The sequence below is a fragment of the Macaca thibetana genome, chromosome 1, assembly GCF_024542745.1.
Source record: "Macaca thibetana thibetana isolate TM-01 chromosome 1, ASM2454274v1, whole genome shotgun sequence".
NCBI lineage: Eukaryota > Metazoa > Chordata > Mammalia > Primates > Cercopithecidae > Macaca > Macaca thibetana.
This window is the reverse complement of record NC_065578.1, coordinates 32,925,175-32,944,322: the sequence shown is the minus strand read 5'-3', so window position 1 is coordinate 32,944,322 and position 19,148 is coordinate 32,925,175. Positions and strand designations below refer to the sequence as shown.

Here is a 19,148-nt window from a genome sequence, read left to right as displayed (position 1 = left end):
GGCCAGAGAGGGGTCTGGGGCGGTGGCTGGAAGGGGATGCTGGAGCTTCCAGTGACATCCAGTCTCGAAGGGGAAAGCTACACCCCAGCAGGGAGGGAGGTGCCCAAGTCTGGACAGCACAGAGGGTCTTCAGGGGCCCCAGGTGTTCTAGGGGTGTTTCAGCCTCACCTGACCTCCTTACCCTCAGGTGTGCACTCCCTCATTTTTTCTCCTGCATCAACAAAATTATATGTAGCCAGTCTTCCCTCACCTCTAGCCCTCCTGTCTCAGAAGAAACATCATTTCTCTTCCTATTGCAGACCCTCTCTCCTCTTGTGGAAGCCAGATCACTTTCCCAACAGCTTTCGTACTGACCTCACTGTAGGAATTATTCTTTTCTCTTTCCTATAAATTCAGCCTCTCTCCCTATCTAATAGTTTCTTCCTCTCAGCTTCCAAATATGCTCAAAATCTCTTTTCTCCAAGAACCCCCTCCCCTAGAAAAACACCACTCTTCTATGCCTCAGCCTCCCAGCTAGGATGACCAACTTGTCCATATTTGCGTAGGACCTTCCGACTTTCAGTCCTGAAAGTTCCGCATCCTGGAAACCCTCTCAGTTTCGGGCAACAGAGACATTTGCCACCCTACTCCCAGCCTATTCCTTACACAATCTTTTTTTTTTTCCTCTTCCTTTTCTTTTCTTTTTTCTTTTTTCTTTTTCTTTTCTTTCTTTCTTTTTTTTTTTTTTATTTGAAACAGGATCTTCCTCTGTCCTCCGTGCTGGAGTGCAGTGACATAATCATGGCTCACTGCCGCCTCAAACTCCTGGGATCAAGCGATCCTCCTGCCTTAGCCTCTGGAGTTGCGGGGACCACAGGCATGTATTACCATGCCCGGCTAATTTTTGTTGTTGTTGTTGTTGTTGTTGTTTTCATGGAGACAGAGTCTCTCTATGTTGCCCAGGCTGGTCTTGAACTCCTGAGCTCAAATAATCCTCAGGCCTTGGCATCCCAAAGTGCTGAGATTATAGGCATAAGCCACCATACCTGGCACGTGATCATTTTTAAATGCTTAGGAAATACAGAAGGAAATAAAGAAGAAAGAAAATTTACCTATTTTAACCATGATTTTAATGTATTTCATTTCCATCTTCTTCCATACATATTGCACATAAGCATATGTTACAAATATGTACGTAAATTGAGATTATGATGCATGCAGACAATTTTTAGCCACCTTTGAAAAACAATCACATCACACTGTAAGATTTCCCATGCCATCTACATAGCTCAGCATCTTGGAAGCTCCACCCAGCCCTGTCCCTCCTTTTCCCTTCTCATTTGCTCCTCTGCAGACTGGCCTTTGCCCTCAGTATTTGCATCATTTTGCCAAATCAGATGGGAATTGTTTTGGCTCTTATATTTCTTGACCTCTTAAGAAACCTTTGCACTATTGACCACTCTTTTCTTCTAGTAACGCTCATCTCTAAATTCCATGGATCCTGAACATCCATATATCAGTCTAGGAGGAACATTTCCAGGAGTTGAGAAGTCATTGGAATAAGTAGGTCCTCCTTAGTTCAAGTTTTACTTTTCTTTTGGAGGAAGGTTTTCTGTAATTACTATAATAGCCTAGCTCCAGGGATAAGCAACTCCCTCTTCCTGCCACATGCACACACTTTTTGTTATTGACACCAAGGATAAAAATTACATGGCGTGTATACCTATTTCCCTTCTTCCCACTCCCATGGCGGACATAATTGGTCATTGCACCCTTTCTGCTTGAGTCCAGACACAGCTGTGAATTCCCTCCCAATAGGCAAGCCACAGCCAATCAATCTGAGTCGCCACTTGACTTCACCTTTGTTTACCTCTCCTCAACCAATAGAATGGGCCTTGGCCATGTTGAGCCTTCTTGGTGGAGGGCAAGGGAACTAGAGTTCCCTTTCCTGATTTCCTAAGTCCCACCTTCCCAGGCTCCATTCCTAACTCAGGGCCTGCCTCTTTCCATGATTGACTTCAGGAATTACCAAACCAATCAGGTGAGACCTTGGCCCCTACACACAGGTGTGTGGCCTAACCACAGCCTGAAAGCTGCTGTATCTGCCCTTTCTTATACCATCCTTACCCACCCCCGCCTTGAGGAAGTTACAGTTAACATTCTGATCTTCCAAGGAGGGTGTCAGAGTTGTGAAATGACGATAGAACTGACATATGATAGTAAATAAAATCATAAAATCAAGTGTCTAAGTTAGGAAATATAAACTGCAGTTCTTTTTCTTTTTGCAGCACTGTAAATGTCATGCTATTTTGTTCAAGATAAAATCCAAAAACAAATGTAATCTAATTATCGGATGCAGTGAGGCTATCACTCTGCTTAGTGAAGTATAAGTTGCAGCAATATCCCATGCTAATATGGTGGAAATCCACTAACCCTCCTAATATCTCCAGGAATCTGTCAGCTTTAGCTTCCTCTGAACCTTGAATTCACTACCATGTCTCCCTTCCCCTGGTTCTGCTCTGCCAACTTAGGTTGGGAACTGGGTCCATTTTTCTTGGATCCCCCACTTCTCCAAAAGACAAAATACAAGCCAACAACCAAAAACACCAATGAAGGCGTCTGCATGTAGTTCAGGCTTTATGGAAGGTGTGGCAATGCAAGGAGCTTACATCTTAGCAATGCAGATGACTTAAAATGAAAGTATGAGCAACCAGGAGCCTCACAGTCTTTTGGCCCCTCCTCCCGGGAAGCTTCTCCCTGGCTTCTGTCTTGGCAGACTCCAGGTTCCCTGTAATGTGCATTGTACCCTCTCTTCTTTCTCCAGACTCTTCCACCTTGGTGCCACCTGCACCTTGAGCCCATTTCAGAATTTCCGTCATCCTCTTAGGCACAAGAGCCTGATTTCCTCTTGGTTTTGTCATCTCCTTGCAGTCTAATGTCTCCCCTCCTCATCCAAGCTATTTAGGTATAGGGTAGTATTTTCCTGAACAAAGAGAACTCTCATTCTATAAGAAACTCTGGGGCTGGATGTTAACATATCTTTTTGTTACCCCATCAGCCAGAGATAAGTGATGATGAGGGGTCTTCTACACCTCATGGCGGTCTTCTACCTCTTGGGGGTCTTCTAGGTCTGACCAAGGCTCACAACCCGGTGTCCTTGTGTCCAGGCCCAGCAGGCAGCAAGGGCTGGCCTTTCTGTGGGAAGGAGCAGGGTGGAGAGATACCACTCTTCTAGCATTCACACCACACAGAAATTCATGGGCCTGGGCGGAGGTGGCATGTCTTTTGGTGGCACGACTCTCTGAAGTCTTCCAGTTCTTTTTTCGTCTTCTGAAATGATGATGATTCTTTCCCTCCTTCTCTTTCACTGACTTTCCACCCTCCTTCCCCTTAAATACGGGAGGGCCAAGCGTGGCCTCTTCTCTGGGGACTTCTTCCATCTCTTGGAATTTCTCATCTACTATGTTGCTGTAATTGTTACTAGGGGGCAACTCTCCAATCCCCACCTCTAACCCCATTCTCTGTCCTGAGCTTCAGGCCCGCGTGGATAGTGAACTGTGCTGAAGTTCTCCTCAGCTTGTGTTTCAAACTTGGCCCATGAAAACCTCTCTCTTCCTGCTTTCCCCAAACCTGCTCTTTTTGCTGTGTCTTCTCCAGCTCAGTGAAGTGTCCCCACCAACAGTGGCCAAGCCGGACCCCTCAGGGCATCTTACACTCTTGCTTTTCTTGCTGTTCACATCCCTTCATTGGCCCCCATGTCCCTCTGCACCAGCCCACTCCCTCCACATCTCTGTTGCTCTTCAGATGGTGGTCCAGGCCCTCTTGTCTCTCACTTGCCTCACTGAAGGTTGGCCCTCTGTAGGCAGGTGTGCCCCTGTTCTCTCCTGCTCACACCAGCCCATTCCTACCTGTATTGCTAGGGAGAACTTTCTAAGGCACAGATCTGACAAAACTAAGCGGCTCAGTCTCTTAGTAGCTCTTCATCACTGACAGGGTCTAGTTCAGATTCCTTAGCATGGAGCACAAGGCTCTTCCAGAAAGAGTCCCACCCCAATCTTTCTAGTCTGTCTCTTAGACTTATTTTAAGTAGCTTCCGCTTTAGCCACACCAGAGAATGCTCCCTTCCAAACGCCCTAGGGAAGCCAGCTGAGGATGTCAAGTCCTGCTTCCAGAAGGGCTTCCAGCCCCCTGCTGCCTGAGGGGACTGAGATGTGGTTCTGCTCAAAGGCTGGGAGAGAATAAAATGGCTCTCCTACTCTCAGACACCCTAGGGCCTCCCCCCACCCCCAGCCACCTCCCTACTTTCAGGTTCATCTCTCTATTCTAATTCCCACAGGCTACAAGAATATCCTAAGAAACATCCTCAATAATGTCAGTGGTTTTACGAAAGTGATTTCCCAAACCCTTCTTCCTTAGGAGGCCAAGCTAAACAGGAACAAAGAGTACCCACCATACACCCATCCTGTGCCAGCAGCGGTGGTCATGCCAGAGTGAACGGGTTCATACTTGGGAAGCATTAAAAGCCTTTTGGCCTTTCTTCCTCTCATGTAGAACTCTCAAGAGCTGGCATCTGCGAGCGGATAAACCTCATCCACTGGGCAGTGGTCCGTAAATATTTGCTGAATGAAAGGCTGTCTGGATGGGTCTAATTCACCATCAGAATCGTGCTGGCATACAAGCCCAAAAGGGAAATTACTAGCCTGGGTTACCCCACCTGCCCAGTAGCTCTGAATGACAATCTCTTTAAGTCCAAAGCTTCCTAGAGCAGACTGGAGAGTCGTATGTGTCTGTTTTATCTAGGAAATGTCATGTGCCCAGCTGGAGGGTGGACTTGGTCTGGGGACACAGCACAGACTAGGAGTTGGGGGAATAAGGAACAGCTGGGAATAGAAGGGAGCAGGTGTGAGGCCAACCCCCAAGGAGGCCCATCCCAAAGATCCTGACCCATCAGGACTCGGTCCAGCTGACAGAGGGAAGGTGGGGCCTGTGACCTCCCTTCACTTTGTGTCACACCGGGCACATTTTCAAAGGCAGAGGTCCCTGGGAGGGGCTGAGCTTTGTGTCATCTCTTTGATCCACAAGAAGGAAGACCATGTGAATTTCAGCAACAGGCCTCTGACTTGTGAAGGCCATTGGCCCTGGATCAAAGAAGGCTGTATGGGGAAGCAACGGAGTTCATATGCGCTGGGGACTGAGAGGCAGGTGGTAGGGAGAAAGCTAGCCAGAGCAAGAAGTGCTTGGCCTCTGAGGTTCAAGCCAAACATGGCAGGCTGCAGCCATACCTGGGGAAGAGGGAATATGGTCTGCAGAAGCTTGGACTGCAAGTGCTGAGCTGTATTCCAAATTTTCTGGCCCCAGGGGAAGAAGCCTGCAGAATGTGAAACAGAAGCAGCGGTGTCAGGTATGGACAGTACATAGAGACAGACTGGCCTGGGTTCAGCCCTAGCTAAGCCAGCCCCTAGCTGTGTGGTTGCCAGGGTGCTGCTAAACCCCTCTGAGTTTTAAAGGTGGGACACAAGTAGCAGCCTTACAGGGATGATTGCATCCTCATTCATTCACTTGGCTACTCAACAACTTTCTCTTGAGTGCCTGTTATGAGCCAGCCAGTCATTAATTCAATTATCATTTATTGACTGCCTATTAAGTACAAAATATTGTTCTAGGCTCAGAATTACAATGATGAACAAGTCAGACCAAATTCCATAATCTCTTGGATCTCCTAGCAACCAGGAGGCAGAAAACAGATACACAAACCAAATAAACAAATTTCAGGTGGTGGTAGGAGCTATGAGGAAATAAAGTCTTAGCCAGTGATGAGGAAGGCAACTTTAGACGGAGCAGTCAGGAGAGGCCTCTCTGGGGAGGTGGCCTCTGAAATGAGTCCTGAATGACAAGAAGGAGCCTGTTGTATGAAAACCTGGAAAATGGCATTCCTGGCAAAGGCAGCAGCAAGTGCAAAGGCTCTGAGGTGGTGGAAAGTACTGGACATGCTAGAGGAACAGAAAACAGGCCCCTGTGGCAAAAGTAGAGTGAGGGGTGGGCGGAGAGGGCAGGGATGGGGTGAAGCAGGGTGAGAAGGTAGAAGCCGAGGCGGGCGGATCATGAGATCAGGAGTTTGAGACCAGCCTGACCAACATCGTGAAACCCCGTCTCTACTAAAAATTTAAAAATTAGCTGGGCATGGTGGCATGTGCCTGTAATCCCAGCTACTCAGGAGGCTGAGGCAGGAGACTCTCTTGAACCCAGGAGGTGGAGGTTGCAGTGAGCTGAGATCATACCACTGCAACAGAATGAGACTCCATCCCTCAAAAAAAAAAAAAAAAAGTATAGGCTTGGTTCTAAGTCCAGGGGGCAACCAGGGGAGAATTTGAAGCAGAGGTCTAGTTCAATTTAACTTAATTTTTTAAAAAGATCATGCTGGATACTAGCTGAGCAAGAGGCACAATAAGAAGACCAGTTAGGCAGCAGCTATTATGGGCAACCAGGCTGGAGATGCTGCATCTTGGTTGAGGGTGGCTGGAGTAGAGGTGGAGGGACATGCATAGATTGGGGCTGTGCTTTGGGGGTACAGCCAACAGACCTTAGGGATGGATTGGATGGCTGATAGAATAAAGGATCAAAGTTGACTCCGAGGCTTTTTCTGGAGGGCTGGTGGGTGGGGATGCCAATGACCAAGATGGAGATGACTGGCACAGAGGGCAGGAAGTGTGTGCCCTAAAGGGAAGCAAGACAGCTCACTTTGTCCGGGTAAAGTTTGAGATGCCTGTGAGACATCCAAATGGGGGCATTAATTCTGCATCTGGGAGGAGTCCTATGCTAGAAAGGTATCTGGGAGAGGCATAAGAGGGCAACACTGGGCCGGGCATGGTGGCTCACGCCTGTAATCCCAGGACTTTGGGAGGCTGAGGCGGGCGGATCACGAAGTCAGGAGATCGAGACCATTCTGGCTAACACGGTGAAACCCCGTCTCTACTAAAAATACAAAAAATTATCTGGGTGTGGTGGCAGGTGCCTGTAGTCACAGCTACTCAGGAGGCTGAGGCAGGAGAATGGTGTGAACCCGGGAGGTGGAGCTTGCAGTGAGCCGAGATCACACCACTGCATTCCAGCCTGGGTGACAGAGCAAGACGCCATCTCAAAAAAAAAAAAAAAAAAAAAAAAAAAGGGCAACACTGTAGATAGCAAAGAGGGTCTGGGCACTCCATGCTGGACACCATTGTGTTGATCAAATTTAACAACATGGAGAAGACACTAAACACTATGCACCTTGAGTGATTCTGAGCACTGGGGCCTTAGCAGGGACCACAGCTACCCAAGGCCACTCTTTACTATAGGATACCTCTACTACTGCTGGGATCACTAGCCTTCCATCACCTTTGCAATTACTGTTACTATACCAGAACATTTCACAACATGGGCTCTGGAGGCCAGTCACCTGGATTCAAATCCTGGCCTTGCCACTTACACCCACTGGCTGAGTGGCTTTGGACAAGTTACTCAACCTCTCTATGCCCCAGTTTTCTCATTTGTAAATGGGAATAATAATGGTACTTAACTCATAAGTTGGCAGTGAGGTTCACATTAATAAATGCTAAGCACATAGCAGAGGGCCTATTCATGGTTATGACCCAGTGAGGGGTATCAATCATTGCCATTCTCACTGCCACAGCCTCACTGGCCACCATTTATTGAGCCCTAACTAAGTGCCAGGTCCTGCATTACCTGTTTTAATCCTCACAAATCTGAAGGAGGTTAAGGTATTGTCACCTCCTATTACAAATGAGGGAACTGAGGCCCAGAGAGGTGCAGTGCTTTGCCTGTGATTACATAGCTTGAGAGTGGTGGAGCCAGGATTCAGCCCAAGTCCATGTGCCTAACAGCCATGATCTTGACCACCACCCTCCACTGCAGGCAAGGATGGTGGCCTCTGGCCCACAGCAGGAGACTCACAATGACGCTGTGATTTCCAGAGCTTCTCCAGCCTGGTGGTTCAGGGCCTGAGAGCTTGGCCTGCAGGTGCATGCATTCACTGCATGGCTCCACCAGTCAGGGACTGGCAGTGTCTTGTGATTTCCCCTTGACCTTCCACTTTAACTTGTTCCATGAACTCCTCAGGAGAGACACCTCTGGCAAAGGGCCTGAGGTTATTCTGCTGGGCAGATGCTGCTTCAGGGTGGGGGTTGGGAACTACTTTTCCATCCTATGAAGAAAGCCAGACCCAAGGTTCACCAACCTCCACTTGAGCACCAGTAGCTGAGCTAACGCTTTTGAGGCAGCACAAAGGCCCCTAGGCAGAAGAGAAAGGAGCAGGAGGAAGCGTCTCATGCCTGGAAAACCCCATCTCCACGGCCTGTTGCTTCCAGGAGCCTGCTCCTAGCCCATGTCAGGAACAGGATTACAGTGACTGAGGCCCAGGAGGCAGAGAAATAGGTGGGTAATGGTGTGGGCCTGGAGTCACAAGGTCTTGGGTTCAAACCCTAGCTCCAACATTTAGTAGCTATGTGGCCACAAGAAGTCTTAAAAACTCACTGAGTCTGTTTCCTCATCTGTAAAATGTGCATGATAATACCTGTGCTCTCGCAGGTTTGAGGATTAAAGGAGAAAATGCAGGTGAAGCATTTTGCACAATGCCTGGCCCATAATGAAAGCTAAATAAGAAATGTCATGTAATCAAATACCATGTCCTGTCTACATTCTTCCCCTCAGAAGGATACCTCAGGTGGCTGTAACTGTAGGAGTCTGGGGGCAATAGTGATGTTCTCGGAATTGGTCATTTCTTCATTTTAAGGAGTGTCACTGATAAAGCCAAGGATAAATGGGCAGAGTCCAAAGTCCCTGGGAAGAGGGGACTGAAGAAGTTGAGCAAGTTATGGGGGCCCCAGCATGGATAGGCACACGGAACGATTCACCACAAGAAAAGGGGGCGGGCTGCAGCTTTGGGGCACTCCTGCCCTGGTGCTGTCAGTCTTGCACTGGAATTGCAAGATGGTGGCTTCTCCTTTGGGGCCTGTTGGCATCTTCATTTCCACAGAGGCTGAGGGGTCCTGGGGAAGATGATATGAACAGAAACTAATTCCAAGAACCCCAAATCTTCTAGGCATGCAAGATGGTACCCTAGAGCTGGCCTGAAATGGAGAGGATAATGTCCTGTTTTCTCCGTTTCCCACCTGAAATTTGTCAGTCATTGTAGAGTTAACAGGTATCAAAGAGGATTGAGGGATAGTTCTCTAAAATTATGGTTAATTGAAGAGATTTCCGTAGACCTTAAGTCGATCGTAAATAAAGTCATAAACTTGGAAAGGCAACTCTCAGCATAACACACCTGCACCTCAGAATATGCATGACTTAATGGTGGTGCAAAATGCCCATTGCCAGAGAAGGAGAAAGAGTGTAAATGAATATTTTAGGACTATAGTGTCAGCTGAAGGTTGTATTTTATGACTCTGGAGTTGTAACCATGGAATATGATGCCTTGTTTAAAGTGTGAGAAAACCTCCAAACAGCTTTTGCAGGATCTTCAATCAAAACAGGATGATGCCAGGGCCAGGGTGTCAGATGAGCCCAAGAGGCAGGGTTGGCTAAAATGGTAAAGGTGCCACCTTAAGGGGAGACTGGTAGCTCTGGCCAGAGGATCTCAAGTTCTCAAGTCCTCAGTTCTAGCACAGTCCAGAAATCGTTGCCTACAGTTGGGAAGTTTGAAAATCTTGGGATGGCTTACCAAACCACTGTCAAGCAGGGATGTGCCTTATAGCAGAGGAGACCACCATCCTGGTACCAGAGAGACTCAACTGAAATCTTGACTCAGCCACTTCCTATGTGATCTTGGGAAAGCTACTTAATCTCTCTGAGCTTCAGTTTCCTGTTACATTTATTTGTTCAGCAGATATTAGTCAAGTGCCTGCTATATGCCAGGAAATCTCCTAGGTGCTCGGGACAGAACAGACATGGCTTCTGTTCTCATGGAGTTTACTATCTACATGTTAACTAAGTAATGACATAATTGATCAATTAATTATGGAAAATCATTAATGATGGCAAAATATGTGGTAATCAGAAAGTATATGATGGGGGAGGGGTTATTCTGTTTCTATAAAGATCCTTGAGGAAGCAGCACTTGGATTGGGACCTAAAGGCAGAGGGCAGGGGGCAGTCAGGCCCAACGAGATAGGGAGGATGTTTCCAGAAAGAGAAAATAACACTTTCAGAGACCCTGGAGCAAGGCAATGCTTAGTGAATCAGAAGAGCTGCGAGGAGGCCAGGGTGGCTGCAGATAATAGGGAAGGAGAGACTGGCATGAGGCAAGGCCCTGTAAGGTCCTTGTGAGTCATCGGGTATTCCACTTTATCCTGAGTGACAATGGGGGTTATTGACGGTTCCAGCAGAGAGAGTGGTGTAATCAGGCCCATGCTTTCCAGTATTACTCTGGCCTCTGTGAAGAATGGATAGAGGCTGCAAAGCAATCCACAGATTCAATGTAATCTGTATCAAAATACCAGTGTCATTTTTCACAGAAATAGAAAAAACAATCCTAAAATTCATATGGAACAACAAAAAAAGCCTGAATAGCCAAAGCAATCTTGAGCAAAAAGAACAAAGCTGGAAGCATCATGCTACCTGGCTTCAAAATATATTACAAGGCTATAATAACCAAAATAGGATGGTGTTGGTATAAAAACAGACGCATAGACCAATGGAACAGAATAGAGTCCAGAAATAAATTCACATACTTATAACCAACTGATTTTCAACAAAGGCACTACGAACATGCATTAGGGGAAGGACACTTGCTTCAATAGTGCTGGGAAAACTGGATAACCATATGCAGAAAAATGAAACTAAACTCCTGTCTCTCACCATATACAAAAATCAACCTAAAATGAATTAGAGACCTAAACTTAAGAACTGAAACTATAAAACTACTGGAAGAAAACATAGGGGAGTTATTACAGGATATTGGTCTAGGCAAAGATTTTATGGCTAAGACCTCAAAAGCACAGGCAACAAAAACAAAAATAGACAAATGGGACTATATTAAACTAAAAAGCTTCTACAAAGAAAAAGAAACCATCAACAAAGTGAAAAGACAACCTGTTAAAGATGAGAAAATATTTGCAAACTATTCATCTGACAGGGGACTAATGTCCAGAATGTGCAAGTAACTCTAACAACTCAACGGCAAAATAATAATAGTAATAATCATCCCATTAAAAAGTGAGCTAAGGACATGAATAGATGTTTTTTCAAAAGAAGTCATAAAAATGGCAAACAGGCATATGAAAAAATGTTCAACATCTCTAATCATCAGGGAAGTATAAGTCAAAATCACAATGAGATATCATTTTACCCTAGTTAGAATGGCCATTATTAAAAAAGCAAAAAACAACAGATGTTGGCAAGGATATGGAGAAAAGGGAGCCCTTATACTTTGTTGGTAGGAATATAAATTAGTACAGCCACTATAGAAACCAGTATGGAGATTTCTCAGAAGACTAAAAATAGAACTACCATATGATCAAGCCATTCCACTACCGAGTATTTATCCAAAGGAAAGGAAATCAATATATCAAAGGGATACTTACACCCCCGTGTTTACTGAAACATAATTCATACAGCAAAGATATGGAATCAACACAAGTGCACATCATTGGATAAATGTATAAAGAAAATGTGATATACATATATACACACACATACATGGTGGAGTACCACTCAGATGTTAAAAAATGAACTTAGCTAGGTGCAGTGGCATGCGCCCATAGACCCAGTTACTTGAGAGGCTGAGGCGAGGGATCTCTTGAGCCCAGGAGTTCAAGTCCAGCCTGGGCAATGTCCAGCACAACTCTATCTCTATTTCTTTTTTTTAGAAGAGTGAAATCCTGTCATTTGCAGGAACATTGGTGGAACTGGAGGTCATTATGCTAAGTAAAATAAGCCAGGCACAGAAAGACAAATATCACCTGACACTCATACAAGGAGTTAAAAAAGTGGATCTCATGGAGGTTGAGAGTAGAATGATTGATAGTTCCAGAGGCTGGGAAGGCTGTGTGTGTCCAGGATTGGAGGATGTAGGGGATGAAGAGAGGTTGGTTAACAGGTGCAAACACACAGTTAGGTCAGTGGTCCCCAACCTTTTTGGCACCAGGGACCAGTTTCATGGAAGACAATGTTTCCGTGGACAGGAGGTGGGGGATGGTTTCAAGATGAAACTTCCACCTCAGATCATCAGGCATTAAATAACTTGCTCAACACTCCCTCCTGCTGTGCAGCCCAGGTTCTAACAGGTCCCAGTCCACGGCCCAGGGGTTGGGGACCCCTGAGTTAGGTAGAAAGAAGAATAAGTTCTAATGTCCAATAGCAGACTAGGGTGACTATAGTTAAAACAACGATGTATTGTATATTTCAAAATAGCTAGAAGAGAGAACTTGAAATGTTCCAACACATAAAAATGATAAACTCTTGAGGTGATGGATGTCCTAAATACCCTGACTGGATCATTATACCTACCGTGTTAGGCTTTTCTTGCATTGCTGTAAAGAAATGCTGGAGACTGGGTAATTTATAAAGAAAGGAGGTTTAATTGGCTCATAGTTCTGCAGGCTGTACAGGAAGCATGGCATCAGCATCTGCTCAGCTTCTGGGGAGGCCTCAGGGAGCTTTTACTCATGACGGAAGGTGAAGTGGGAGCAGGCACTTCACATGACCAGAGCAAGAGCAAGAGAGGGAGTGAGGGAGAGGTGTCACACAATTTTAAACAATCAGATCTCGAGATGACTCACTCACTATCACAAGGACAGCACCAAGCCATGAGGCATCCCTCCCCATGACCCACACACCTCCCACCAGGTCCCACCTCCAGTACTAGAGATTACATTTCAACATGAGACTTGGGAGGGACATTCAAATTACATCACCTACTGTACATGTCAAAAAATAACACATATACCCCATAAAAGTGAATATTTTATAGCAATAAAGCTTTTTAAAGGAGTGCTCCAAGATAATGTTCTCAATGCAAAAAAAAAAGTGTGTGAAGTGATTGATATGTTAATTAGCTTGATTTACTCATTCCACAATACATACATATATCAAAACATCACAGTGTATTCCATAAGGACATACAACTATTGTCAATTAAAAATAAAATTTTAGAAACTGCAAAACCAAAAGATGGATGGGCTGGAGGAGGAAGGAGGCTTGGAGACCAGGAGGGGGCTTCATGGCTCTGGTTAACTTGGAGTGTGACATGGCTTGGGGTAGAGCAATGGCAGTGATGGCGGGGGACAGAATTGAGAGCCACTTAGATGACTGCCAGGTGAGTCTCTGGCTGGATGTGGGGGTGCGGGAGGAGTTGAGGATGTCCCCTGAGCCTCTGCCATGAGGAAATGGGTGAATAGTGCTGACACTCCAAGATGGGAAAGTCTGGAAGAAGGCTAGGCTTCTGGGAGGAAAGGATGAGACTGATTTTGGTTGGGTTGGGTTTGAGAGCAATGTGGAATATCTAGTTGGGTTTCTAAGACTGGAGGTAGGCAGAAGGCTCTGGAGTCACTGTCTTTCCCCCAAGACCTGCGTTTCTTCTGGAATTCTTTGTTGTCCACCTGGTTGTGCAGTCCAGATTAAATGAGACCATGTGGACCAAGGGCCTGATTAGAGACTTGGCCACACAGAGTGGCTGCGCCTGCTCTGCAGCTCCTGAGCCACTCCCTCCCTCTAATGTTTCTCTTTGGTCCCTGCTCACTTTCCACCTGAGTGCCCCTCCCTTCCCACCTTCTCTTCTTTCAGGTATCTTTGCTTCTGCCTGCTCCGTACATGTCTGTTCAGTCCCCAGCCTTCTCCACTCCTGTGGTGGGAGGTTCCCTCTTTGTCCTGCTGATTCCCTGCCTCACAGTCTCTGGGATCTCAGACCCATAGGTATTCCCATCTGTTTATTCCCCAGGATCTCACACTCAACATGGGAGTAGGGAAGAGCAGGGGAGGAAGGGCCATCACTCTTCCTGCAGAGCTGCGTCTCCTCTAGCGTCCCTGTCTCCGCTCTCTCCTTCACCATCCATTTTCTGTTGGAGACCTCACCCTCTCATTCCTCCACAGCCTGCCTCCTAAATCGCTTCCTGCTGCTTCTCTTTCCTTCCTCCCTAGTTGCAGCTTTGATGATGGGAACAACCTCTTCTTCGTTCTCTGTCTCTGGTCTCCCCACCGGCCACCTTCCTCGGACACCAAACTATATCATTCATCCATTACTACGGGACCAAATCATCTTTCTAAAATAGGTCTGGACTTGTACTTCTTGCTGAAAACCCTCTTCTCCACACCTACCGTGACTCCCCTGCACCTGCAGAGGAAAGTCCAAACACCTCGGCAGCCCCATCAAGGCCTTCACCCAAGCAGCGTGCCCTTCCAGGCCTTCTTGCCTCTGAGGGCCTGTTTGCTCTGCCTGGAACCCCTCTATTTCTTCCCTTTGAGCACACTCCTACACCTTTTTGAAGGTTCGGGGTAAAAGGCCCTTCCTTCACCATGATCCCTTTCCCCAGTACAGTCAAGACTCAGCCATTGTGCCCAGGGCTGAAGACAGTTCCACCTGGTGTAGTGAGCGCCAGTGACAGGACTGTCGGGAACCAGTGGGCCCAATGCTTGCTGGGAACAACATTGACAAATCTCTCGTTTGTTGGCTGGCTCCTGTGGCTTATCTCCCTGGTAATGTTCACGGTGAATTTATTTACATCAGAAGGAGACAAACTCTGCCTCAGATGTCAGACATCATAGCCTCCTGCCAGAGAGATACTCAAGGCAGAAATACTGTGCAACTTGATAAAACGAATCAACAGCACCACTAAACTGGATTTAAAGCCAAGCAAGGCCAATCTTGCCTACCTTCTCCCCCTTCCTGCTTCCTGGGGCCTGGGCAGCTGGGTTGGGGTTAGCAAAGCAGGAAGAGGGGAGGAGAATAGAACCTCAGCTCCTCTACTTGGCATTCAAGGACCTTCACAGTCCAGCTCTTGCCGTCCTGCCCAGCCCAGCTCTGTCATCTCTGCATGTCCCTTTCCGTTCGGATGGCCCTGCCTAATAAGTCCCTAAACATGCCACGATCCCCAACTTCAACTGTCCTTGCTGTTTTTCTGCCTAAAACACCCTCTCCCCTGAGGTTTACCAGGCAGGCAGCCCTCAGCTGATGTATGCTGCCAGCTCAGTGTTGGAAACGAAGCCAGACTCTGACTATGTCTCACTGTTACCACCTGGTCTAAGCCACCATCGCCTCTCACTGGATTATCGTGGTAGCTTCAAGAGGCCCCCAGCTTCTTCCTTTGCCCTCTTTGGTCTGCTATCTACCTGGCATCCCAAGGGATCCTGTTAATACACAAATGACATCATATCATCCTTAGCCCAGAACCCTCCACTGGCTTCTCAACTCATTCTGAGTAAAAGTCCACATCCTTACACTGGCCTCTCAGGTCGCCCTGCCTCTTAGCTCGGAAGCCCTGCCTCTACTAACCTCATCCCCTGCCACTTTCCTTCTTCTTCCTGCATTCCAGCCCCTTGGGTCTCTCTCTCTCTCTCTCTCTCTCTCTCTCTCTATATATATATATATATATATATATCTCTTTTTAGATGGAGTTTCTCTCTTATTCCCCAGGCTGAAGTGCAATGGCACAATCTCGGCTCACTGCAACCTCCACCTTCTGGGTTCAAATGATTCTTCTGCCTCAGCCTCCTGAGTAGCTGGGACTACAGGTGCACGCCACCATGCCCAGCTAATTTTTTTTTTTTTTTTTTTTGTATTTTTAGTAGAGATAGGGTTTCATCATGTTGGCCTAGCTGGTCTCAAACTCCTGACCTCAGTTGATCCACCCGCTTCGGCCTCCCAAAATGCTGGGATTACAGGCGTGAACCACCGCACCCAGCCCTTCGGTCTCTTGATGCTCTTCAATGGTGCCAGGCCTCTGCACCCTGTGGCCTTTGCATTTGCTGTTCCATCTGCTGTGAATGCTCTTCCCCCAGATAACCATGTGACTCCCTCTCTCATTCCTTCAAGTCTTGGTTCAAATGTCAACTTCTCAGTGGGGTCTTTCCTGACCACCCTTTCTGAAATGTCCATACCCCCACTTCCAACACCAGACACCCCATTTTCCTCTGCACTTACCACTTCATTTACCATAGAGTTAATTATTTATCTTGGAGTTGTCTTTATCCTTCTGATCAGAATGTAAGCTCTGGGAGGATAGGAATTTTTGTTTTATTCACAGCTGAATCCCCAGCACCTAGAACAGTGGCTGACACATAGTAGGTGCTCAGTTAGCATTTGTTGAGTGAATGAATGAGTGAATGAATATTAATACAAATTCTGTCTCTACCATAAAGCCCTTCCTACCCATGTGCTATCACTGCGCCTTGAGCATCCCTGTCATAACTATTCTGTGTTGCCATTGCTGGCTTGCCTGCCCACCTCCTCTCTCAGAAGAACTTGAGAGCAGAGAAGAAATCAAGCTTTTCACATTGTAGTGCTGGCCCTACCCAGTATTTGGCCCACAGTAGGTGCTCAGTTAATGGGTGTAGGAGGGAAACCTTCATAAGCACCCACTCTGGGAGAGTAGGTGTATTTCTTACATTTCTGCACTCATACAAACTTAGAAGTTAGCAGTGAGAAATGCTATGAGTTGGCTCATGATTGTCTTGACCCTGTAAAGAACATTAATAAGAGTAGTTCAGAACTGCTAAACAAGATCACTTTTATCTCTAGCCCAGATGGCTCCTATAGATCTGTTAATCTGATCTCACCATTGGAGGCCTCACAGACATACCCACTTCTACGTGTCCAAAACTGAACTCCTGGTTGCCTTCCATACCACAAGGAGCTCCCTTCCTGGGTTTTCTGCCTCAAGAAATAGCACCTTTCATCCATCCAGATGTTTATACCAGCAACATGGATTTTATACCTCCTAGTTGCTGATTCCTGGAGATTCTCCTTCCTAAATATCTCTCAAATAAATCCTTTCCCACCCTCCACACGACCTTAGCTCGATCTCATCCAGCCTCACCTGGACTTCGGTGACTTTGGTGATACCAAGAGCATCCCATGTGCTTCCCTGACTCAGACCTCCTTTATACCATAGCGAATGTTCTTTCTAAAATGCAAGTTTAATCATATTTCTTCACTGCCTTTGATCCTTAAGATGAAATGGAAGGAAAAAGGAGAACTTTGCATTAGCATCTACCACATGTCAGTCACTGGCTAATACTAGTTACTGTCACATTAACTATCTAATTCAGTTATCACAACAGAGAAGCAAACTGAGGCTTAAAAAAATAAATTTCCCAAAGTTATGCAGATGACTGGGAAATTGTGGAGCCTAAATTCAAATCTAGACCTTTCTTACCCTAAAATCCATTTCCTTTCCAATGCACTCCCCTGTCTCCAAATCTTTTTGGCTCAGTGCTCTCTGCCTTGTGACTTCTCCTACATGCCATTACTATCTTGTATTATTCCTCTTTTTTACCCTGTGATGAGCCATCTAGAGCTGTTTATCTTAGACATGCCTTGCACATTCATATTTCTCTGCTTATGACCATTTAGTTCCTTCTTCCCTGAAATGTCCTTCCCTTTCTTCTCTATCTAGTGAACTCCTACTCATTCATCAAAACCCAGCTCTAATGACACTTCCTCTGTTAAGGCTTCTCAGATGGACTCATCCAAACAAAGTCATTTGCTGCTTTATCTATGTCCACAAACTGTGAATTGTACTCTTGGGAGACAGAAGGATGTACTGCAGGTAAAGCCCATGGTGAGTGCTAGGGGCTTGAAAACCAGACTACTCATGTGAGCCTCTTGTCTCTGTGCCCACAGCTGATGATGCCTGTGGTGGGACCCTGCGGGGCCAGAGTGGCATCATCTCCAGCCCCCACTTCCCCTCGGAGTACCATAACAATGCCGACTGCACATGGACCATCCTGGCTGAGCTGGGAGACACCATCGCCTTGGTCTTTATTGACTTCCAGCTGGAGGATGGTTACGACTTTCTGGAAGTCACTGGGACGGAAGGCTCCTCCCTCTGGTAAGCACAACATCCCCTTCATTTCCTACCCTATTCTCTGCAACTGTGAATTACTAGGATGCTTACAGTCTCCTCAGCGCCTGGACTCACAGCCAGAGGCCTCTTAGCCTCTTCCGTATACCTACTGTTACAGTCCTTTCATCTCATCCTAATGAAAAAGCACTACATATTTTTAGAGCTGGGATAATTTTTATAGCGATTTCAATATCTGATTTGAAACATGTTCTTGCTGAAGAATTTTATGATGGGTCTTGGTTGAATAACTTGCATTAACACTAAAAATGTTCTGGTCTCAGGATGTGGACAGGGTCTAGTAAAATGATTTGAAATATTGTTCCATTTCTGGAAGACATATGCATAGCATCCAAAAAGGGACTAGAACCATAAGTGACCATTGCTGACACAAGAACATTTTTAGCCTTAATTCTTCCCACTCCAGGGGTCCTGAGACATCAGAAAGGCATTATGTCTTGGTGTCTGAAGGGCTAAAAAGTGCAGGCTCTTCTGTAGTGTGCTCCGTGGAGAGTCTTGGTTGTTGATGGGTTAGGGAGGATATGAGTTATTGAAGATTTACAGCCATCGTGTCTTATCTCCCAGACTTGGGCTCGCAGGATGTGCTCAAACTGAGCATGGCTTAAGGAAGTATCTGGCTTCCTGTTTGGGTGACAAGCATCACAAGTGGTGTTGTGGCATTTGGAACACTCTCTTGTATTGTCATTGTGGCTGTGTTATCAGGAGGACTTTTGTTAGCACATCAGGAGCCAATAGAAGGATATGTCCAGGTGTACTTCAGACAAGGATGGGGCATCATTGGAGCCTTAGTTGCTGCATGGTGTCAGCTGAAGGTGGGGATTCCACTTCCTGGCGTCAGGCGGGCATCGCGGCATTGGCTCCCAGGGGGCGCCTTGGTGGGAATAGCAGTTCTGGTGGAGGCCCTGGGTGCGGGGCTGGGCCAGGCCGAGGCTGGTGGGGCCACGCTCCAAGAGTGGGTGGACGGAGGGGATAGGAGTGGGTGGGAGGAGGTGTCACTGAGGATTCTGAGCGGAGCAGAAAGTGGGTGTCTGCAAGAGTCAGAGAAGACAGAGACGTGGCAGTCAGTGGGAGTAGGGAGGAGGAAGATGGGAGGGA

General features: G+C 46.7%; 1 protein-coding gene across 1 annotated transcript in view; it reads left to right on the top strand.

Moving 5' to 3' along the window:
- Nucleotides 1-19,148, top strand: part of CSMD2 (CUB and Sushi multiple domains 2) — a 653,486-nt gene that overhangs the window by 232,144 nt on the left and 402,194 nt on the right. Inside the window, exon 5 of the mRNA XM_050747220.1 lies at nt 17,813-18,020. Within this exon, the coding sequence (XP_050603177.1) occupies nt 17,813-18,020 (208 nt within the window). The remainder of the gene's footprint in view (nt 1-17,812; nt 18,021-19,148) is intronic.